General features: G+C 35.4%; 3 protein-coding genes across 5 annotated transcripts; 2 read left to right on the top strand and 1 right to left on the bottom strand.

The window, feature by feature from the left end:
- The first annotated feature begins 281 nt into the window (after positions 1–281).
- LOC140756226 (DIS3-like exonuclease 2) lies at positions 282–4767 on the top strand. The gene is made up of 3 exons (XM_073091687.1): positions 282–3047; positions 3444–3702; positions 4124–4767. Exons 1-3 carry the CDS (start codon positions 472–474, stop codon positions 4313–4315), a joined length of 3027 nt encoding a protein of 1008 aa, XP_072947788.1. The 5' UTR covers positions 282–471; the 3' UTR covers positions 4316–4767.
- Positions 4768–8889: 4122 nt separating this feature from the next.
- Positions 8890–11929, bottom strand: CSN1b (COP9 signalosome subunit 1b). Its single transcript, XM_073091239.1, has 4 exons — positions 11793–11929; positions 11580–11658; positions 10129–11475; positions 8890–9371 (listed from the first exon to the last, which is right to left on the bottom strand). The coding sequence occupies exons 2-4, from the start codon at positions 11589–11591 to the stop codon at positions 9297–9299; spliced, it is 1434 nt and encodes a 477-aa protein (XP_072947340.1). The 5' UTR covers positions 11592–11658; positions 11793–11929; the 3' UTR covers positions 8890–9296.
- Positions 11930–12367: 438 nt separating this feature from the next.
- LOC140756112 (gamma-glutamyl hydrolase) lies at positions 12368–20916 on the top strand. 3 transcript variants are annotated; one of them, XM_073091524.1, is made up of 7 exons: positions 12368–12553; positions 16392–16664; positions 16937–16987; positions 18127–18359; positions 19309–19415; positions 19850–19947; positions 20522–20916. In XM_073091524.1, the coding sequence occupies exons 2-7, from the start codon at positions 16432–16434 to the stop codon at positions 20847–20849; spliced, it is 1050 nt and encodes a 349-aa protein (XP_072947625.1). In that variant the 5' UTR covers positions 12368–12553; positions 16392–16431; the 3' UTR covers positions 20850–20916. The 3 variants fall into 3 exon arrangements, with proteins under 3 accessions (XP_072947625.1, XP_072947626.1, XP_072947624.1); XM_073091525.1 differs by lacking the exon at positions 12368–12553 and adding an exon at positions 13738–13894; XM_073091523.1 differs by lacking the exon at positions 12368–12553 and adding an exon at positions 16073–16267.
- Positions 20917–22688: the final 1772 nt, after the last annotated feature.

The raw sequence follows: 22688 nt of genomic DNA, 5'->3' as shown, positions 1-22688 counted from the left end.
TATTTTAATTAATTACCACAATATTAAGTTATTTCCTGATTAGTATTAATCCAACTTTTTAGGTTACTATACTTTTTGAATCCAACTATAGAACAATAGTTTATGAAAGCACTTCGAACGCATATTATGTTTAGATATCAATAATATAACAGAGAATAATTATTATAACAATATAAAATATGATATATATAAAACCGGATATCGGATCGGATCGGATTTACTGAGTCGTGTAGTAAATGTTCTATGTGAGGTCTGTGACTAATATAATCTATATCTATTATCTATGTTATGGCACATTAACCATTCTCTTTGTCTGTGCTGGTAAATATTGTTTGTGTAGTTGCCGTTGTTATAGTTTTATAGTATTTATTTTATCGTAGAATACTACTTTAGTCGCGTAATCCATACAATAAATTGTAAGTTCTTTTGCCGATTGTAATGTGATGGTCAGTTTCATGTTTCGCTGCTATAATGGCCGATATTTGTGACACGACCGCGGGTAAAGTTAAAGTTGAAGATGCAAGTCCGTCGACGTCACAGGTTATTTTGTCTCAACTGTTTCAAGCGAAAAATTGTATAATAGAAGCCGATAGAAATAAGACGTTTCCCCCATGCAATAACATATCTCAAGCGAGTAATTCAAAAGAAAAGCATCATAAAGACGTAACACCAACATCGATTTCACATTCTAGTGCAAATGGCAGCGCGCGTAATGCTATGATACAGCCTCAAAACACAAATAGAACACAAGAGAACGACAATGATGATTCTGAGAGAGAGAGTTGTCTTTCACCAAAGAAAAAGAATGCAAGGAAAAGAGAGAATCGTAAGTTACAGTTGCAGATGCCCGCCAATGAGCAAAACAGCGTACCAGCACAGGCAAAGAATATGCAACAAGCAGCACCACAAACGGTTGATTACACAGCAGCCATCCTACGAAACGAACGCCCCCCTGTCCAGGAATTCTTCATGAAATTCATAACGCCCATGTATGCACCAACCAATGCAAGGTATTTGGAAAACTTAAAACACCATCCAAATTACAAGTTCGAGAATGCCCCAAATCATCACCACTCTGGGAGCGTGCCTAACTCACCATCAGTCTCAGCCCCACAATTCCAATCAATGAGTTATCCTAACAGCCCTGTGGTAAACGAACCAAACTCCCCAAGGTTCTTGCAGAATGCGATGCAACATCCACTTCTAAGTCAGTCTCTTTCGCCTGCAGCGCACATTTTCCATCAACCGCAGTTCCATTTGATGAGAAACTACTGGGTGCCCTATCCAAATCAACCACCTGTGCATAATCAGGGTCAGGGCCAATTTCGACAAAATAGAAGGCCTAGGCCAAAGAAGCCAGAAACCCCTATTGTTTTTGAACCTTACATCTCTTTGGAAGAGGTGGAGACAGGTTTAAAAAACAACACTTTGTTTGAAGGAGTTATAAGAATAAACCCAAAGCAATACCAACACGCTTATATTTCAAATACGGACCGTTCTGAACAAGATGTTTTTATCGATGGAATAAAAAATCGAAACCGAGCCTTGGAAGGAGATGTTGTGGTCGTACAACTTATCATCGACACTGAAACACAACAACAAAACGAAGGCAATAATGAACTTAAAAGCAAGAAGGGGAAGGTTGTGTTTATAAAGGAAAAAGTGCATAGACGTACCTGCATTGGGACATTACGATTGATGCCAGATTCGAATAGACAAGTGGCCGTATTTGTACCCCGGGATAATAGGATTCCTAGATTAAACATACCGTTTACTAGCTGGCCAAACAACTTTTATAACGAAGCCAACAAGTATGAGAATGTTCTCTTTCTAGCACTGATTGAAGATTGGATCGCAACGAGGTTCGCTAATGGCAAAATTCTTACACAGATTGGAGTATCAGGTGATATGGAGGTTGAAAGAAGGGCTATATTAGCAGAAACCGATTTGGATGTGACTCCATTTGGACGTGAATACAGTCATCTATATCCTCGACTTGATTACGTTATACCTGAAGAGGAAATAAAAAAGAGAGAGGATTGTCGAAAAATGTGCATTTTCAGCATTGATCCATTTAATTGCCGTGATATTGACGATGCAGTTTCATGCAAGAAGTTAGAAAACGGTAACTACGAAGTAGGTGTCCATATCTCTGATGTAACATTTTTCTTGACTGAAAATACAAAATTGGACGAGAAAGTAGCAGATAAAGCTACAACAATATATTTAGTGGATAAAGCGTACCACATGTTACCAGATGAGTTGTGTATGTTGTGCTCGCTGTTCCCAGGGGTCGATAAACTCGCATTTTCAGTGTTTTGGGAGATGACAGAAAATGCTAAGATTGTAAGTCATAGGTTTTCTAAGACCGTCATTAATTCTTGTTGTCAATTAGCGTATGAACATGCTCAAGCGGTTTTAGATGAGAAACCAGACGCTGAAAAATCATTCCCTGAATTTTATAATGGTTTCACCTTTAAAGAGGTATCTGAAACAATTAAAGTATTAGGAAAGCTTTCATCTATAATGCGGAAGGCAAGATTTGACACTGGGGCACTGCGTATAGATCAGCCCAAACTACAGTTCAGTCTCAGACCTACAGACGGATTACCCGAGTCGTACGAAATATACGAAAGTAAGGAAAGTCACCAACTTATCGAGGAATTCATGTTGTTGGCTAATATGGCTGTTGCAGGTAGGATAATTACAGACTATCCAAATTTAGCCTTTCTGAGATGTCATCCACCACCAAGTGGGTACATGTTGAGACAACTTGCTGCTGCGCTAAAACCAATTGGAATTGATCTGGACGTTTCATCAGCTGGTGACTTGTATCGGTCGATTCTGCCACATGTGGACCCTCAGACAGCTGATCAAGGAAAGGCCATGGTTCTAAGCATGCTCTGTGCTAAGCCAATGTCTAGAGCTAAATATTTTTGTGCTGGCGATTTGGAAAACGAAGATTTACATCACTATGCTCTCAATGTACCTTTGTATACACATTTCACGAGTCCAATTAGGCGTTACGCAGATATAATGGTGCACAGGTAATAATGAATTTTAAAATAATATGTTTATAACATTTAAGTTTATTACTGACAAACTGTATTTCATTTCACATCTTCTAGAGAATACTTAAAAAATACTGGATACCACTTTCATGCCAATTCTTACATGAAGCTGTTTTAGCATTTCACTGGAAGAGTGGTTAGTCCTCAAGAATGGTAACACATCTATGATTGGCTTCAGGTTAAACCCTTATTCTATATGGAGTTGGAAACTGATCATTATGGGTGGAAGTTGTCACTTACCATCAGGTGGAGTGATTGGTTTGCTGTGCGGTGTGTGGAGTGACTTATTTATAAAAGAACTTTCCTTGGGCTTTTGATCCTTTGTCTGTATAACTAAATAAATACTTATGTATTTTTATTTACTTTTTACAGATTACTCTCTGCTAGTTTGAATTTTAGGGAAGTGCCACGGTGGGAACTTGATTATGTGAAACAAGTTGCAGCACAATGCAACAAGCAAAAGTTTAATGCCAAGAAAGCTGGGGAATTGTCAACCGAATTATATATCCTTAAGTATATTGAGTTGAGACTACCAATGGTAATCGAGGCCGCTGTTGTTGAGGTTAGGGAGAAGTACATTGACGTCATAATTGTGGCGATGGGCTTAAACAGGAGAATGTTCTTCAGCCCTGTAAGTATTTTGAACTTAATTTTATTTCAGTTGATTGATATCTATTAGCCTGTCGCGTTAAACTTGTATAGTCCGCGCCAAACTGTTACTCCGCTCTGAAGTTTTTGCGATCAGGTGCAGTCATACAATTTGCTATGGCGACGCGATTCATTTCTATATTCAGAACGGACTAGCAGTTTTACGAGGACTGTACGTTGTATTATTCAATTCAGTTGAGCCAATTTACACAAAACCTTAAAGAATGATACACGTAAAAGAAAAGATAGGCTTTCAAAGAATTTGATGGCATAAAAAAATCTCTATAGCGAGAAATAAACTGTGCAGTCTTCAAAATAAGCAGAAACTTTTATGAAACCTCAATATGTGTCCTCAATAATAATGAACATCTTATAAACATTTTAATTATCATTATTAATTCCAGGACTTTCCGGGGAAATACGAGAGAATAAAGAGTGAAGCGGGAAGCAGACTTGCAAAAATGGAAGTCACCTGGTTCGCAAACAACAATAAACCGATACTCAAGCAAGTTATTGAAGTTTTCTCCATAGTAAAAGTGGAAATGTATAGAGATGAAATGGGTAAAGTCAACATGAGGCTCATACGGCCCGAATAATAATGTTGACAGCATATTTTTGTGCATAATGAAGATCTTTGATTGTTTTTTAAGGCACAGTTTATCATATATTTTTGTAATGAATGCACTTGTGTCATTAGAATAGCTCTGACGTCACGCATTGACGTATCTTTTTGCTATCTCCTGAGATAAATTTAAAATAATACATAATCTTTAAAAAGACAGTAGGTTGTATGAAGACATATTTTCATTGTCTAGTTATATTATTTCTAACTATTGCAATACTGGTCAATTTTGACATTACGTGACTTTTTTCATTATCTGATACGCTATTTTGTCATGAATATTATGTATCACAATGCAATACAATTATAAGAAAGCAAAAGTTATGTATAAGGAACGCACACTGTGAACACGTAAAAAAATTGTAAAAATCATTCAAAACTGACTAATTTTTGCCACATACATGTAATTTTTAATTGTTTTATTATGAGCTGAAATTTATGCATTTAGCATTGTATATTGAGGACAATATTTGAGTTCCTTATTTATATTTAAACGAAAAAGAGTTAATATTTGCATGCATGTTGCAAAAATTATATAAAAAAATATAATTCCGTAATGTTATTAAAGATACCTTTCATATTTATTAAAGTGACAATTTTAACTAGTTAGTTAATACTTTTAATAATTATTCGTAGGGTTTTAAATTGAACTGCGATCAAAATTGTGTGTGTAAGCATTTAAATGTAGCGGATGATTGTGGAAGGGTGTTCGTTGTAGTTAATATGTAAATGTTTTTATTTTGTAGTGAAATTGTGTAAGTCTACTCACTTTAGATGAAATCTTGCCGATGTTTTTGACGTATTTTTTGTATATTTCGGCTACGTTTTTACATATATGGGCGAAGTTTGTGATCTGTCAAATTGTATTAATTGCCTTTTTGGAATGTGGTTGCTCGATAAATGTGTATTTGATTAATATTAAGATTTTATAGGGTAGAACAATATTCGCTATATTTTATTTATTCAAGTTCAATAAATTGTAGTTAATGTTGTTGAAAGGGTTCTTTAAGATTTTTAATAACGGACAAATTTTTTGGCTCTATAATATATAATATAGTATTTGTGTTTAACCTTTTGAACGCTGTGGTCGCCTGTGAACAGATAAGAATGCGTTTCTACGCCGAAATACTTTTACAATTAAACAAAACATTCGAATACTCTTGTATAGACAAAAAAGATGTTTCGATATTTTTTGATATTACAAAGTATTTTAAGATAAATTCATGACGTGGCGTGGAATTATTGCTAGTGTGGCGGTCAAAAGGTTAAATAATTAGACGGAGATACTGTTATATTGTATTGAATTTTATTGCGAATATGAGATTGAGTGCGGCGGTGCTACCGTCTCTATTTCTTTGTTAATATCCGATGTTATAGTTCTAGGACACCGAGAACTAAAAAGATATTTACATTGTGAGATCTACCTTTTAATAGTAGAGTGTTTGTAGTATGATAGATTTCACAATGTAAGTCTTTTTAGGCGAAGGTCAGGCCCATTTTACAATTAACGTTGCCAGATCCATTTTCTTTTGGGACCTTAGAAACTAATTACAGGGTCAATCTGGTTGGTCGTTACTATTTGTGGAATGGTATTCTGGAACACACTATATTTGTCGATGATCTGGCTATACTACTAGGTTACAGAGTCGTAGCGTGCTGGAGCTCTTATTTTTAGTAGAAGATCCGAAGCTAAGTCGAACTGGACCGAGCTGATAATAGAATGAAACTCATTTTATAACGAAATTAGTACATTGGGTAATACATTAAAAATGGGTTTGCTAAAAAAATCCTGGACAGGATAATTTTAATTTTTTTTTTGAAAAATTAATTTTCATTTTGCAGACAACCCTATATCAACGTGTTCACAATAAAACAGCGCTTCTACTGATATAAAATTTTATCTATTATCATCATGAGTGAAAGTAGTTGCCAACGAAATACCTGTTTATACCTGACAACCCAGTAGTTCGTCCACGTAAATAATAGGCAACCCAAAGCCTGCACATTCTGTATGTTTTTAACATTCACTCAGAATAGAATTTTCTTATTATCTTGATGTTGCAAAATTTAATTTTCAATTAAATTTTAATTTTTCAAAAAATAATTAAAATTATTCTGTCCAGGATTTTTTTAGCAAACCCATTTTTAATGTACTAATTTCATTATAAAATGAGTTTCATTCTATTATCAGCTCGGTCCAGTTCGATTTAGCTTCGGATCTTAGACCATTTCAACATTTTCGAATCATATAAGGTGCATTGACATTCAACTTACGGTCCCAGACTGCAAGGGACGGCAAAATTACTTTTTTGCCGACCTATTCGTATATGGAGCGGCACATTCAACTTCTGCTCCGGGTGACACGAAATCACGCTACGCCCTTGTATATAGTCCGCGCCTAAATGGTAGTCCGCTCTGAAGTTGTTGCGTTCAACTGCAAGCGTATATTCCGTAGCAACATAAGGGCATACTAACGCAGCTATGTGCCCGTGGATGAGAGCGGGTAATGGAAGGGTACCTGGACGGGCCCCGCGCTGTCTTCGTCCCGCTAATATCTACAATTTGCTATTCGACGCGGCCCGTTTTTATATTCAGAGCGGACTAGCATATTGGCGCGGACTATAATAAAAGTAATCATTCATTTACTATATGTGAGGGCAACAGTGATCATTTGACATCAAAGGAAGCCTGCATGCTATTTAATAAAATTTTAAAGTAAGATTTAAAGTATTGGTGTTCATCATGAGATGTTGTAAATAGTTTTAAAATTTTAGTATTAACGAGTTGCATAATAATAGTAATTATATGTAGTGTTGCATTTCTTTCTTACACTTTGACTTAGGATACGGCGTAGAATAAAATCATCTCAATTCTTAATGCGTGTTGAGTAAAACAATTTAAATGGACGATTAAACTTTATGCTATAATGCGATATTTATTTATATTTTTACTTTTTTATATTGATTTGAAACATTTTGTTTGTGTGCATACTTGGTATTGACTTTTTTAATGTTTATTCGCCTATTTATTTGTACGATTTGCATTCTTCTGTACAGTTATTTTTGTATTATTATTTTGACATATTGTCATTGACTATTTAGTACAAGATTACAAGTATTTGTTCTTAGTTAGATTAAGATCGCGAGCTCAATCAGAATATTAGGTACGTACACTCAACGGAAACGAAAATAAATGTGGTTTATGAAATAATATTTATGATTTTTAATAGATTTCCTTGAAAATACTCTTGTTTAATTTCAAGTTTACCTCAAATCAGTACCCGTTACAACTCTATAAAATAGTTTTAACATTTAAATACTGTATTCCAATACCTTGCATTGGAACTTATATCATTATCAAACCTGTATAACCCCACGGGTGAGTGAGAGGACTATGGCCATAACCCAACACGACAGAAGAGCGCTAAGAAGTTATAAGAACTTCATAGTACGAAGTAATTTTTCAGTACAGTTAATATTATGAATTAAGAAGTATGAAAAGGTTTGTAACTACAGCTTTGTGTAGGTAAGATTTTTTTAAGATTATAGAAAGTAAAATGAGCATGCAGTCCATCCTATGGTAAGTAGGATTAATAGATTAGGGTCTGAGTGCGCCCACAGATGCGTTGCTACCCTCAAAGTTTGTCTCCCTTACAAGCAGAACCCAGCATTGCTTAGCATTTGTTAGCCAGGAATAGATGTAGCGCGGTGGTGCCTTCAAAGCCTAATCACGAAGATATCTGCCACGTATACATTTTTTATTCTATATTCCATTACATACTATATGAAGTTACTCTGTTACTTAAAAATATTTCAATACTAAATCGTTGCGTACGCCTGAGCATTACATTGATACGGTGACTACTCCATCGCGCGGGATCTCGTCAAAACTGATTTCTTCTAAACAGGTTTTAAGTAGGGTGGGTCACATGATTTCATGTAAGGTCTCATGATTTCACATGTTTTTAAGTAAGGTTCAACCGCCTTATCGAGACGATTTCTGAAAGTTGATTACTAAATGACACAACACTAAATGATTCACAACAGGGACGAAACATAATGGCGGTCAACCCTAAGTCTCCAAATTTCGTTACCAATTTCAACTAACATTGCTATTTGGGAGGGAATGTAGAACAAAATGTAGCTATTTGATATTAGAAGAATACTTCATTATTTTAGCGCGAAGTCTGTATGTCCTTAATTTTTAATGAATGTTCAATTGAACGATATCGATCGGAGCTTTCTATGTCTAGGGTAGTGATGCCCCTAATTATATACCACGGGGTAAGTGTCTATATGAATAGGTTACAGTGAATAAGTACGGAACCGTATTTCTATTATCAACCTCACACAAGCTAACTTTTTTATCGACAGTCGCTCATGTATGCGATGTTTTAACTGAGTGTCTTATATAAAACATGTTTACCTTACAATAATACAGAAGACAGCTTACAAATTTATGTACAAAACTTTAAAGTTAAATAAAATAAAACGCAAAACATGTATAGTGAGTGAAGGCGCGAGCAAGAATGCAAATAAAACAACACAGTGCATTTACTTTTTAATATTATTAAAAATTACGTAGACATAATATTTTGTGGTTACATAGAATTATTCTGTATAAACAATGTCGCGATTAATGCTTGCACCAGCTTTCAAATGTGTGTGATTGCCAATGGGAGATTCTCCGTAAGGGGTGACGCAAATCCGACCGGCAAAGTTGCTGTAGAATCTACGCAAATCTATTGCAGTATTCCAAGTACACAATTAACGAAAGCGGATATTGTTCATTACACAAAAAAGTGTTTACCAATGAAGCTTAATCTTCACATGACAAAGTAAACGCATAAAGTTATTCTATAAGAAACTGTTACATTAAGTGCTATAGCAATATTCCATTGCTGTCATTTAAGTTGTCATGTAAAAGCAAGGTGACTATCTTAGGAGGTAATTAAATCACAAGGGCACAGCAAGGCTGGTGCTTGAGCCAGGAGCTTCTCCACTTTGTGGGCCAGTTTCGCGACCGATATTCTGAAATTCAATATCAAATATTAAAACATATTGAATACACATTAATTTTAAAGTCGGTATTACTCTGTTAAGGAATTCTTGGTAATTATGAAGAATGAACACTTGCCTATAAAGTTAGTAATGAAGTAATATGTACATAATTATGTTATGCAATCTTATATGTATACACATATTGAATTTATTCTTGTTGATGTTGTAAAGATCAGTCAATCTTTGGAGAAATAAAATTAAGACATTAATGAGTCAATAAAATGGAAATGTAACAATATTAATTAAAATATAATATCTCAGTCCTTTATACAACAATAACTCAAATTTATGGATGTGAATTCCTTAATCAAGTTGATAATTTCGCAAATTAAGTGAGCATTTATTGTTACAAGCATATAAAAATCAGGATATTAATATTGATATTACTTCCAGTTTTAAAACACAGTTGAAATTAAATTATAATACAGAAAAAATAGATTAGACATACCTACATAAATATCTACTTAGATGCATAAATAAATACATAGTTTAAACAGATACTTCTAGTATATAATTGTTGAATAATAATACAATGTTTACAAAAGATGTTCATGTTAACATCTAACATAAATTACCTATTTGAGATGAAAAAATTGTATAACTATTAAATAAGCTATAAATCTGCCACATTTACCTAATAATGATTTTGAACTGTGAACTAAAATGTGTGATGTGAATTAAAAAAAAAAATAGAAAACAAATGCAGTAACTATAAGAGAATCCATACCTTTACATGAATTTGATTCTTGAGCATGGCAGCACGCAAAATTAACATGGATGTCCGTCGCTGATATTCCTTCCCCATAGCCAGACTCCTCTCAAATGTGGTGCTTCTTTGGTCCACATCTTTAGCATACAGAATCTTATTATGCGAATCAATACGGGCCTGGATCTGACCGTCAAGTATTAATTGCATTAGCTCATCTTCCAGAGCGTTTACTGTTCGATTAAATGCAGCAGCCATCAGTCTCATATCAGCCGACAGGTACGGGCTGAAGTATTGGATAAGAGCTCTGTTCCGAATTTGCATGTACAGTGAATTTAAATGGGGAGCTAAATACATGTCTAGGAGCAGGTTATCTCGAATCTCATCCAATAACCTTAAACAGGAGGCATACTTAGATTCGTAAAATTTAAATATAATGTCTCGTAACTGTGGCTCTAGTTCTAGGAATAATTTAAAAGAACTGCTAACTATTACTTGTTTCTGTAGCTCAGATCGATCGAAGGTGGCGAGGGCGCACAGGCCTCCGTACACTGCCACGTTGTTGCTACTCAGGAGCTCTGGGTAGTCACAGTGATCAATGCTGGCCGCTAGAAAGTGTTTTGCGGCAGACTTGTACTTCTTTGTCGCCAACTCGGCTAGCCCGGCTGCACATTTTAAACGCGTCAGAATAGATTGATTTGAGTCCTTCCCTGGAACTTCATTGAAATCTGGTGTCCCTTCAGCTTTGGACACGTAGTTGAGGACGTGGGCCCAGTTTTGTAGATACACTGACACCTTGACCACGTTCAGACACATCATGATTATGTGCTTCCCACTGGTGCAGTAGTCCCTCGCCCTCGAGTAGCACTTCAAGGCGCTGGTGAGATCACCACAGTCCAGGTAGTGGTCACCGAGATCATCATGTCCTCTTCGAATGCTCTCTTTAATGGAATTGGTTTTATAATTTTTCAAGTCTGTATCTAGTTTTTCTAATTTGATAGCAGCTTTTTTGGTCTTAGATTCTATCCAAATGCTGTCCAACACAGGAATGTCCTGTGAGCCCATCTGGACTGCTACATCTGGCAGGCCAGCTGTGGCTATAGCTTCAGCGAGCTTCTTATGTAAAGTTTGGTAGAGACTTACATTATAGGTGGTCATGACGTAGGATATAGCCATTTTCAGAGCTTCTAATCTAAGTGAAGGACAATGGTCTGATACAAACATTAATCTGTACAACTTAGCGAATCCTGTGTAGGAGGCAGCGTATGTTTCCAAATCCAATGAGGGATTCTCAACCACGTAGCACTCAGTTTCATTGTTTTCATTGTCCTCAAGTGGAACGTCCACTTGCATAGGTTCAGCGTTGCTCTAGAAGAAGAAATACGACATGATTATAATCGTCCACACACACTCCCATTTTTCTATTAATGCTGAAATATCAAAACAGTAATTAATTACGATGCATCGCTTACCATTTCGAACATTTTATATCAACAAACTTCACTCGTAAAAGAAAATACGCGAATTCCACTGTCAACGCAGGAAACCAACCTAGAACACAAAGTATTGCTGTACACTTTACACTAAATAAGTTATCGATTGACCGTTCTATATGCACTAATTGTAAATCACTTTTGCAATATATACCGGTGTGATTGAAACGGGAATACTTATTATCAAAATACCTTTATCATTACGTTTCTTTTCTGCAGCGGCATTTTTCTTTTTTGACGACGGATTTTAGTGTTACCATACTAAACATAGAGTAATGTTTTAATTAGATGCTATAGACAAAAAGGGTGTCGGGCACGATTTATTAAAATTATACGATACAACAAAACCGTTGGTCAATGCCCGATTTTGATACTCGCGTATATTCGGCCGAAAAATTCACTGAATGACGAGTATACGAACGCAGCGTATTGTAATATTTGAGTCGCACTGTATAATATAGTCGCAATCTATAATATTCTGCGACTTTTGCGAAGAATGGAGGAGACAAATCCCAAGGCGATCAGCAAATGGTTTATTTACATACATGTATTCGCATCTATTCGTCTACACTCGGCGAGTATCTTAACTATACCGAATAAATTATGTTTTATTAGTATAGGGCTTTTTAAATTAAAATATATCCTTGACATTTATATATATGATAGGCACTAGTAAAGTCACATCTTGATTTTCCACAATCATTCCTTTAGGTCTGTTCATTTATTAGGTCAGTCCGACAGTTTTAGTGTCTGCTGATTGATCTCGCTGTTAAAAAGTGACATTTTATTGTTTACATGTTCCATAGATCACAGGCAAGGGACATCCAAATTATTTTTGACCATAGACAGTGAAACCAAATAGACTCCTAATGTAACTAACAAATCCTCATATAGGTATCACATCAATTAAATTGACCATTTAATTAATACACTTACGTTTATGAAGTTTTAAAGTAAGTACTTAAGTATTAAGTTTTTCATTATTAATTTGGCATTTTCAAGCAAGTTTTATTAGTGAAGTAAGACTATTTTGGTGGGGTTTTAATATTTTATCGTACATTATAGTCACACGATACTGGATAGGTATTTTTATATTACTTGGTTGTTATTCTAAAAATATTGTATGCATGTGTATAAAAATAAAAAAGAAATGTATAAAAATAAAAAGGAACCACGCAAATGGTTCCGCGGGAAATTCGATATGAAAACTCTTGTAATGACGACATTTTTTGTGTTCTGTAGGGCTGAACTGCGCATGCTCTGAGAACCTCGAACATAATACTTCAGTCCAGTCTTGTTGGTTCTATATAATATTACGACAAATGGATAAATAATCTAGATTCTAGACTCTATTAATATCAGTATACATATTGACCTATATAATGTTTAATTTTATAATTAAATTTATAAATGCGCTTTATGCAATCCTTAGCTTCAGAACACAAGCGTTGAAATCAGAAGGTAAGTAAATACAAAAAATATTTTGATTTGTATTGATCATTGTATTTAGTGTTTGTTATACCTACTTATTTTTTATTTAGATAGTTATTTGTATAATAGTCATTTAAAATCGAATAGATTTCAGATTGGCTCTCCCTTTGTTATTTTAAATAGCTACCTACGTGCGTATCGTCATTAGATGCAGTAGTCATGTCCGGTGCATTTAATATCTTGGTTCGTCATCGTCGTAGGGTAGTGAGTGGTTTAAATTTTGTCCTCTTAGGATTTGAAGTTGCACCCCCTCAAGACTTTATAAGGCAGAAAAAAGAGAATAATTACTTTAATGAATCAAGTGTTTGAAAATCTTAACGACCTTTTTTTCGCTGACTCTTTGTAATAAAGATAACATAGTAGATTATTTCTTATGTGGGTTGATAAAAAGCGCCCCTTTTAGTTTGTGCTTCTGGCAGTAGCCCCAGGTCAACCTGGTGAAACCCTAGCGTAGATAAAGCGTTCCATTATCCTCATGGATAGCGACGTGTGGTTCAAATTTACATAATAATCACTACTGGCCACATATATTCCATTAAATAAAAATAAACATTGAAACCAACCTGATTTTAGCCATTTCCTGTTTAATGATCAAACGTTATTTCTAAATTAAAAATTGTCATTAATGTTAATGGACACAAAATATTGAAATAACGGAGTTTGGAATTATACACGAAGATAAAGCTTGTTTATCGCTGTTTTTGAAGTGGTCGATGCATTTGAAGCAGTTCAAAGCAGTTCGAGCGATTTTGAGTTAATTAGTATTAAAATTTGTACTCGTGAGCAAATATTAGCATTTACTCGTATGTATATACTACGAAGTATTTTTTGATAAGAGAAATTATTGGCCAAATGCTACTCTCCATTCCTAGGTGGAGGGTTTAACTACTCGATTAATCGAAAAATGTTAAAAATACCAGTTTCTTTTTTATATGCTGAACCATTTTTTTAGTATTCTTTATTATATTAGCTATAGATATGTATTGTGAAAATTTAGCCTATCTCATTTAGATTCACATATAGAGGGATAAATAGATAAATTAAGAAAAGGACCAAAAATAAGGTGCGCTCGATACCCCGAAAAATCAGTTTTTTGTCTACCATCGATACCTATCGATTACCTATCTCTATCGACGATAGGTAACTTCTGTGTCTGTAAATCAATATTCTACTATCGGTAGAGTTAGTAGAGATGATTGTAGCCTTCTGATGGTAGAATCATTTTGTATGTTCCTACCATGAGTGTATCTTGTATTACAAAGTTGCGGTAAAACCTCGCGGTATGAGTGCTTGCTTATATTATGCTAAATCATCTATAAGTACGTGACTCTTTAAGGGGTAGCTTATCAGTGTTATTATTTATACCTACTGAGTTTCTGATATATTGATAAAAATGTTAACAAATATTTCACCGCATTAATTTTAATATTTTTCTCTTTTGAAGCGTCTAATATTAGAGGTTGTATCTAAAACAAATTTCGAGTACCTAAAGGACACCTATATGTAGTGTATTTAATACATAATTAAGTACCTACAGTACTAAATAGTTTAATTTTAAAATGTATTGGTAGAAATTGTCACGTAAGGTAAAAGCGTTATATTTCTCTTTAAACTAATGTAGTTGTGCGTGTGATTATCGAGATTCGAGCATCGTGCCGCCGCCGGTTGTAACCTCAATACATATTGAGCGCTAAAATTTGTTTGTTTTTTAAACGCATAAAAAATGTATTCGTCCCATTGCAATGTTATAATGAAGATAAAGTAACTTTGCTCCTGACGGGTTCCCCAACATACCTATACTTTTCTCAGTTCCGATATTCGTTATCAATCCATTACTGTCCTACCTCTTCTCAGAAAGAGAAGAATTATGCAATAGTCTACCGCGCTGGCCAAGAGCGAATTGAGTGAATAAGTCATTGAGAACTTTCTTAAAGATCTTTCAAACAGGCAGGTTTTACCACGATACTTTCGTCACCGTGAAAGCAAGTTATAATTAATTTCTAATACGCATAATTAAAAAATCGGAGGTCCCTTGAATTTGAACCTCGGACCCCTCGATTGATAGGCCGAGTTTCAATCAGTAGATAATAATCACTGCACGGTAAGCATATTGTTTATCGCTAACGTAGAAAAGTAGTTATTAATTATTACATTGTTTACTTCATTTCCCTTTATCTGCAACAGTAATTGCTCATTTATCTTATCTTTCCATAGCCATATCTAAGGATAAAAAAAGTCATTAGAAATAATAGATATATAGCTTTAATAAAGATGCAAATGGCATTCACATGAAATGCACAATTGTAAAGTGGTGGAACTCGTGGCCAGTGGTGTAAATCGTATTCTGGTATAAGGGTTTTTTTCTTTTTTATTTTATTTGCGAATAAGCTCTCAATCCAACTGATAGTAAGTGGCCACTGCCGCCCATGGACTATTTTAATCAACCCCAAATGGAACTAAATAATTGCCTGAGATCTGCTACGGATGCGTTGCTACTGCTTACCTTTGAGGACTAAGTTGGAATGCTTTGAAAGTTTTCACCCACCCAATAAACAATAATATCATCATAGTGGATTTAATACGAAGGCTCAATCCTCTTCTTGGTGGTATGGTTTACTTTGGTATTTGTATGTAATATTAATAAGTACTTTATACAATCATAATCACGCTCTCTCGATCGAGGGGTCCTGGGTTCGAATTCCCATGCATTTATAAGCAGGGACTACAATCAGATCAAGTAATCAAGTTCAAAACTAAAGGGGACTAGGCTGAGATGCCTGTCAGTATTTATTCTCGCATATCGATTTTAATGTCTACAATTCAAGGCTATATTACCTTTACTCTTAAATTTTTTGTATGATCGTCGTAACTTAAATTTACGTAATTAAATGTTTTCAATCCTAAAATCGCATCATGCGAGCGAAGTCGTGAACAACAGCTAGTTTATTTACAAAATTGAATCGACTATAAACATACATGATAGATTTGACATATTGTTTTACGTAATAACATGTCTAAATCATATCGCGGTGAACAAATCTGATAATTTGCAGGAGATGTATCGTTCGTATTTTTAGAAAACGTTTCGTGGCCAAACAAATGTGCGCGGTTAATTCTAAATTAGGACAAAACATAGCTGCTTTCGTTTTGAACGATATTCTCACGTTAGCGCTTTGGTTAGTATTTAGCTACTGTTTATCGGTGACGAGTCAAATTTGTCGCGAGATCAAGATGAGATTAATGATAAGATAAAAATTAGATAAGCGTTGATTGTGATAATGATAGCTATATAATTTCTAGGTGGTTGAGTGGGTCTATAGTTTTTTGGGTTGAGTTCGTAATGATGAAAGCGGCTTTGGTGCTCACGCTGGTGTATCTGTTGCACTGCGAAGGTGCTGTGGTGGTACAGTCGGAGGAGGTGGTTCTGAATGACCGTCCGATCATTGGTATCCTCTCACAAGAGCAGTCGTTCTACTTGCACACAAAGTACCCGGAGGAGAATTACACCAGCTACATCGCGGCGTCTTATGTGAAAGATGTTGAATCGGCAGGCGCGAGAGTGGTGCCCATAATGTAGGTATATTTTAACAATATTATTTTGTGGGAAAATAACGGTTAGGTAAATGTTATATGAAAAATCAAATAAATTGTGTAATAAAAATACCGATACTTATATTATTGACAAATTTTAAATAAATTATTTATTCATAATATACACCTATGTTGTATACATAATTAAGATTAATTATGAAAATATATACCATCTGTGTAGGTTATTATTATTAATAAATATATTTTTAATTATTTAAATCCGTGTGAAACAAATGTTTCTTTCTCAATTTCAGGATCGGCAGAGACCGCAGCTACTATGAAAATATTATGAGCAAAATTAATGGGTAAGATTTTTTTTATAATATTGGAGTGGTAAGTGGCTACTGCCGCCCATGAGCATCTGTAATCAACCCCAAATTAGATTAGATTAGAAATTAGATTAGATTTTGCTGAAATCGTATAAGAAATATCGTTAATCCTGACGATCTCGATGAAGAGAATGAGACAAAATTATTATAGTTATTATAAATTATTAATATCGTGTATTGTCATCGATTCTTGATAAGTGATCAAGATTTTAAATTAATCACACTGTACAAAGTTTAACCAATAATTTGTTTGAAAAATTCAGTTGAAGCACGAAATAATAAAGTTACTGTACTAATTAAAATAAAATTAAAGTACTGTTCTTATAATTTGGCCATCCACTGTAACATTACATTAAACAGTGCAATGAAATACATAAACTTAGAAAATACATCAATAATCAGATAGGAGTCTGGAGCTAACAAAATAGCTGAAACAATAGAGTCCATCGATAATAATCTAATACATTTTATACACAGTATCACGACATAACGTCGTGATACTGTGTATAAAAGTACAATACTACAATACAAGTCTGAGCTGAGCACGAGGTCAACATTAAACAACAAACAATTTTCTTCCATTACGACTATTCTATATTTTAATACATATGTATTCTATTTTGTATACGTATTGAAGGTGGTAGAAACCCTTTGTGCCACCGCCACACTCATTTCTGCCTCATAACAGCAGTGTTAAACCCTGCCGTATTCTGGTTTGAAGGGTGTGCTAAGGGAGAAATACTTTTCCGAGGCGTTTCAGCTTAGATTACCTTTCAGCAAGATTGTTCTTTAACGATAAGAAAGATTAACGAACGGACTATTTGAAAAAGGTGGTTATGTTCAGTCACCAAAAAAGTTTACTCGGCATAGATATCTAGCTCATGTCAAAAGAGGCTAGTAGTCCCCCTAGTCCCCCACCTAGTACCTCCTAGTAGGGGGTAGTAGGGTGGGTCAGTAGGACCCAAAACCGAAAAAATATAACAAGTGCCAAAAAATTTGAAGCCTACAGGCGAAAAAAAATTAGATGCTATCATTACGTATATCTCACGATTTTTAAGCGACAATCGTTCTAAAAATCAAAAACTCAGTCTCAAAACTTCGTTTCCAATCTTCAGCGTCTTATTGCCCGGTGGAGCGACTTTCTTCAACCAGTCGAATGGTTACGCGGACGCTGGCCAGCACATCTACGAGATAGCACAGAAGCTGAACGACCAAGGGGACTACTTCCCTATCTTTGGAACGTGTCTTGGGTTCGAACTCCTCGTCATCCTTGCGTCAGGGCGTGGTAAAGTGGAGAACAGGATACGATGCTACTCGTACGGTAACTTGCCGCTGGCTTTTACGAATGGTAAGTAGTGATTTTCATGTTCAACTGATATTTTAGTTGGTTCGGAACACTCACCATACTGTGCGAATACGCAAAGGGTTCCGGGTTCGATCCCCGGTCAAACAGATGTGAAAATGATGTATTTTTCTCTCTTCTAGGTCTGGTTATCTTGTGTCCATGACACAGAAAACGTCCTATGGGACTATGAATGTAAAAGTTTTATAATGTAGTTAGTGTTCTACATTGCTCCTAAATCGAGTATGACCCTAAAGCTCGACAATAGCTACCAAAACAAAGAATAAGCAAAGGAAAGAGAAAGAAAGGAAAGCAAAGAAAAGAAAAGAGAGAAATACACAAAGGGGCTAAACTGTTTTTATCTTTTATATTTCTATAGAGATGATAAAAATTGTTAAACACCTAAAATACAAGCTATAAATTATAAAATTTTATTCCATACATTTAAAAACTACACAAATGTTATTTTTAGGGTTCCATCCAAAGGCTAACAACGGAACCCTATTGCTAAGACTTCGCTGTCTATACGTCTGTCCGTCTGTCACAGGGATATATCTCCGGAACCGTAATAGATAGACACATGAAATTTACAGAGGATGCATAACGGTGGCCGCTATAACAACAAATACTAAACATAAAATAAAGTTGAATACTAAAGGGGTCTCCATACAACAAACCGGTATTTTTCGGCATTTTTCCATCTACTAAACCGTACTAGGAAGACGGTTGAAAATTTTACAATCCGTTTATTATTATAACATAAAACATATTTTAATATAGTTATTTTAACTCCAACGCCATCTATTGTTGTGTCATATAACTAAGTATTGTTGACAATAATAAAATGAATAACAATAAATAAAAAGTAATGAACATTTAGTGATACGGAAGCCTTATGTGCGAGTTCGACTCGTACTCACGAATTATTTAATAATGTTTATGTTTTAAATTCCAGATTTTCGCTCGAGCAAAATGTTTAAGAATGCCCCGGAAGATGTGATTCAACTGCTCGCTAACGAAGATATAACAGTTAATGTCCATCAGTTTTGTATTGTAGATGAGGTAAGTGTATTTTTGTATAAGATTAGGTAGCAAATGAGTTTGCAATCCATCTGATAGTGGCTACTGTCGTCTATGGACATCTGTAATCAACCTCAGATCACATTAGATTCCTATCTAAAGTCGGCCACAGATAAGACTGATCTGTGTACGCATACCACTCCCACACCTATTTCTTTTCCGAGTATATTTCCGAGGCGTTTCAGCTTAGTCCTCGGGGGTAGCGGCGGATCTGTAGCCGACCTCAGATAGGAATTTAATCTTATCTGGAGTTGATTACATCTGGTCCATGGGCAGCAGTAGCCTTATCATCAGACCACATCCTTCAAACCAGAACACAGCAGCGCTTAACGTTGCTGAGGTAGATATGGGGCAGAAATGGGTGAGTAAATACTATCTCCTTACATAATATAAAACAATACCTTTTTCTTTTCCAGAATCTAAAAAAGTATAACTTGACAAAGAGCTGGCGAGCGACATCATATAGCAACGACTATTTTGGCATAAAGTTTATCGCAAGTTTCGAAAACAAGAAGTAAGTCCACAAACAATTTAATAACAGTAAAGTATAAGGAACTAATGACTCGGTCTGATGTGCAGAGGGTTCCAGGTTCGATCCCCAGACCAGAAATAAAAAAATAATGGATTTGGATTCTGGGTCTGGGTGTTTGGGTATTCGTCTCTGTATGAGTTTTGTGCCTAGAAAAAAGGAAACCCACACACAACACAACTCCACAAGTTGTGAGTGTAGAAAGTGACCGTTAAAGAATCAAAATTAAAGTAGTTTTCGTTAAAAGTTAGCATAGCGTAGTTATTCTTGATGATAAATAAGTTGAAGTACCTTTTTACTTGACTGCATGTATGTAAGTATGTAAGCATGTATGTATGTATGTCACACTGTTTGATACGCCCTACAGACAAACGGCTGGAAAGATTTTAACATATACTTGCTTACAGAACATGTGTATAGTTCTTAACTTTATTTGGCTTTCAAAAAATCGCAAAACAATTCTCACGTAGTTACCATTAACTACGTGAGAATTGTTTTGCGATTTTTAAGGGCGAATCCATATTCGCCCTTAGCAACTCCACAACTATTTAAATTCCAGATACCCATTCTACGGAGTCCAGTTTCATCCCGAGAAAGTAGCATACGAATGGAAACTGAGTAAGAACCACCCGCACACAGCTGAAGCGGTGAAAGCCAACCGTTACTTCATGGACTTCTTCGTGAGCGAGTGCAGGAAGAACTTTCACACTTTCACCGATGTCGCTGAGGAAAATCAGTACTTAATCTACAACTACAAACCCTACTTCACCGGAGTACTCGGGAGTGCGTTCCTCCAGTGCTACCTCTTCGAACCCAGAGGGGCCGTTTCGAATAATATTAACCCGTTAATCGGACAACGATATCAACCAAATCAATCGGATGATTGAATTAAATGATTAAATGAATTTAACCTAAGGATACTATTAAAGTATTTTGTTTTCACGTGAATCAAAACATGACTTTTATTTCCCTTTTTTTATAAAATAAGACTAGCAGACGAATATGTAATCTACCTGATGGTAAGGCTACACAGCCGACCATAGACATTTGTAATCAACCCCAGATACGATAAGATGTACCTGAGGTCGGCCACAGATGTGCTGCTACCCCTGAGAACTAAGCTGAAACGCCTCGCATAATGTCTCCCTTACCACACTCTTCAAACCAGAAATAGCAGCGCTTAACACTGCTCTTATGTTTGATGTTTGACCCCGGATAAGTGCCGACGCATCGAATCGATGGGGTCCTTATTTGTAACTATAAACCCAAGGTCTTTACGGAAATTTAGCTTTCCTGGATTTTTTTATTTCAGTTGTCTAAATTGACCGGGCTATTAGTATTTCAAAATATTTAAAATAGCACCCCTTCAAAATAGGTGGACTCCAAACAGATTTCAACTCTGTTTGTTCCAATAAATGCTTTTCAAAAAGATGCAGAAAGGAAGAGAAGAGAAGGCATTTACGTTTACGCAATATTAAAAAAATATATATTTGTACTTTGATCAAAAAGACCCTAACACCGTCAGATTTTTTCTTGCTGTGCTGTATTCTGGTTAAAAGAGGATATATGTGGGCGCGCCGGTAGGTAGATCTACAATGGTACTTCGATTCAACTAATTTAACCAATATTTATAAAAATTATAGTTAAAATAATTAAACGAATAAGCGTTAATGCCACCACAGTAACAATAACACCCAAGCAAAATACCAAACAGTTCAGAGCACCACCGTGCCGTGCCCACTATTGGACAACTTCTGATCTGTTGACAGTTGCGCGCCCCTTTTTTATACCATGATACGGGTAGCCAATTGTTAATACGGAGCGGTAGTTCGAAATTAATATCATGTGATTTTAAAAACGGAATATTTATATATATGAAATGAAGCATTCTCCCACATATACATAGTTTTTTCTGAGGTAGTCCAACATAGTTTCTCATGCTAGAAATGCATTTGTAATTGATTTTGTTTATCCTGTCTTTCATTAAATTAATAGATGACTTTCACGCTTTATTCTCTACGCATGACAGCATGGAGACCATGCTCAACGACCACGTTATTTGAGCGTACTCTCCCCCATTGTAAAGTCAGCAGTAACGCATGAAATCGCTTAATATTTGGTAGTCTATTGGTAGCTGCTTAAAAACTTATTAAATCAACGGCCATCAAAATACGTGACTGCAGCACAGACCTTCGAAAAGATAATGAGAGGCCAAGTAGTTCTCATACAAAGCATGTCAATAGCTTCGGGTTAGTATTAAGTGTTTAGTTGACATTAGGTCGCTACCCTCCGCGTGTGGTTGATCGAGCCACATATAGCCCCAGGCTGTATCTGATCGACTGGTTAGGGTAGCCATAATATTAGTTAATGAATCAGGACTTATTATACGAAAATTTCGACGAAGTAACCTTTTTTCCGAAGCTTGTGACACTATTACTATAGTAAGATGTACTCGTAATGATTTATTGAGTGTATCTACCTATACCATGTTCGTAAAATTTCTAATATTTTTGTTTCTGATAAGTAACAAAGATGTATGTAATCCACCTATATGGTGTATGCCATACGTAGAAATAAGCTAGAAATCCTGATATATGTATGTAATTCTGCAGTATTTACCTTCAAAAGGTTAGAGTTACATTATCACTATAAGAAGGTTCGCATAGCTTGTTTTTCAAATCTATACTAATATTATAAAGAGGAAAACTTTGTTTGTTTGATTGTAA

The sequence above is a fragment of the Epargyreus clarus genome, unplaced genomic scaffold, assembly GCF_041222505.1.
Source record: "Epargyreus clarus isolate Ecla_fem2 unplaced genomic scaffold, WU_Ecla_fem_2.2 ptg000034l, whole genome shotgun sequence".
NCBI classification, from domain to species: domain Eukaryota; kingdom Metazoa; phylum Arthropoda; class Insecta; order Lepidoptera; family Hesperiidae; genus Epargyreus; species Epargyreus clarus.
This window is presented reverse-complemented; position numbering and strand designations above follow the sequence as displayed.

What these genes read in the sequence shown, in the direction of transcription:
- LOC140756226 (XM_073091687.1), top strand. Translation starts at nt 472, where the DNA reads ATGGCCGATATTTGTGACACGACCGCGGGTAAAGTTAAAGTTGAAGAT. An exon ending in GCAGATATAATGGTGCACAG is followed by an intron (nt 3,048 to 3,443) that starts GTAATAATGAAT and finishes TACTTTTTACAG; the next exon opens with ATTACTCTCTGCTAGTTTGA. An exon ending in GGAGAATGTTCTTCAGCCCT is followed by an intron (nt 3,703 to 4,123) that starts GTAAGTATTTTG and finishes TATTAATTCCAG; the next exon opens with GACTTTCCGGGGAAATACGA.
- CSN1b (XM_073091239.1), bottom strand. An exon ending in AGAATCAAATTCATGTAAAG is followed by an intron (nt 9,372 to 10,128) that starts GTATGGATTCTC and finishes ATTGAATTTCAG; the next exon opens with AATATCGGTCGCGAAACTGG.
- LOC140756112 (XM_073091523.1), top strand. Translation starts at nt 16,191, where the DNA reads ATGTGCGCGGTTAATTCTAAATTAGGACAAAACATAGCTGCTTTCGTT. An exon ending in GCCGCTGGCTTTTACGAATG is followed by an intron (nt 18,360 to 19,308) that starts GTAAGTAGTGAT and finishes TTTAAATTCCAG; the next exon opens with ATTTTCGCTCGAGCAAAATG. An exon ending in GCAAGTTTCGAAAACAAGAA is followed by an intron (nt 19,948 to 20,521) that starts GTAAGTCCACAA and finishes TTTAAATTCCAG; the next exon opens with ATACCCATTCTACGGAGTCC.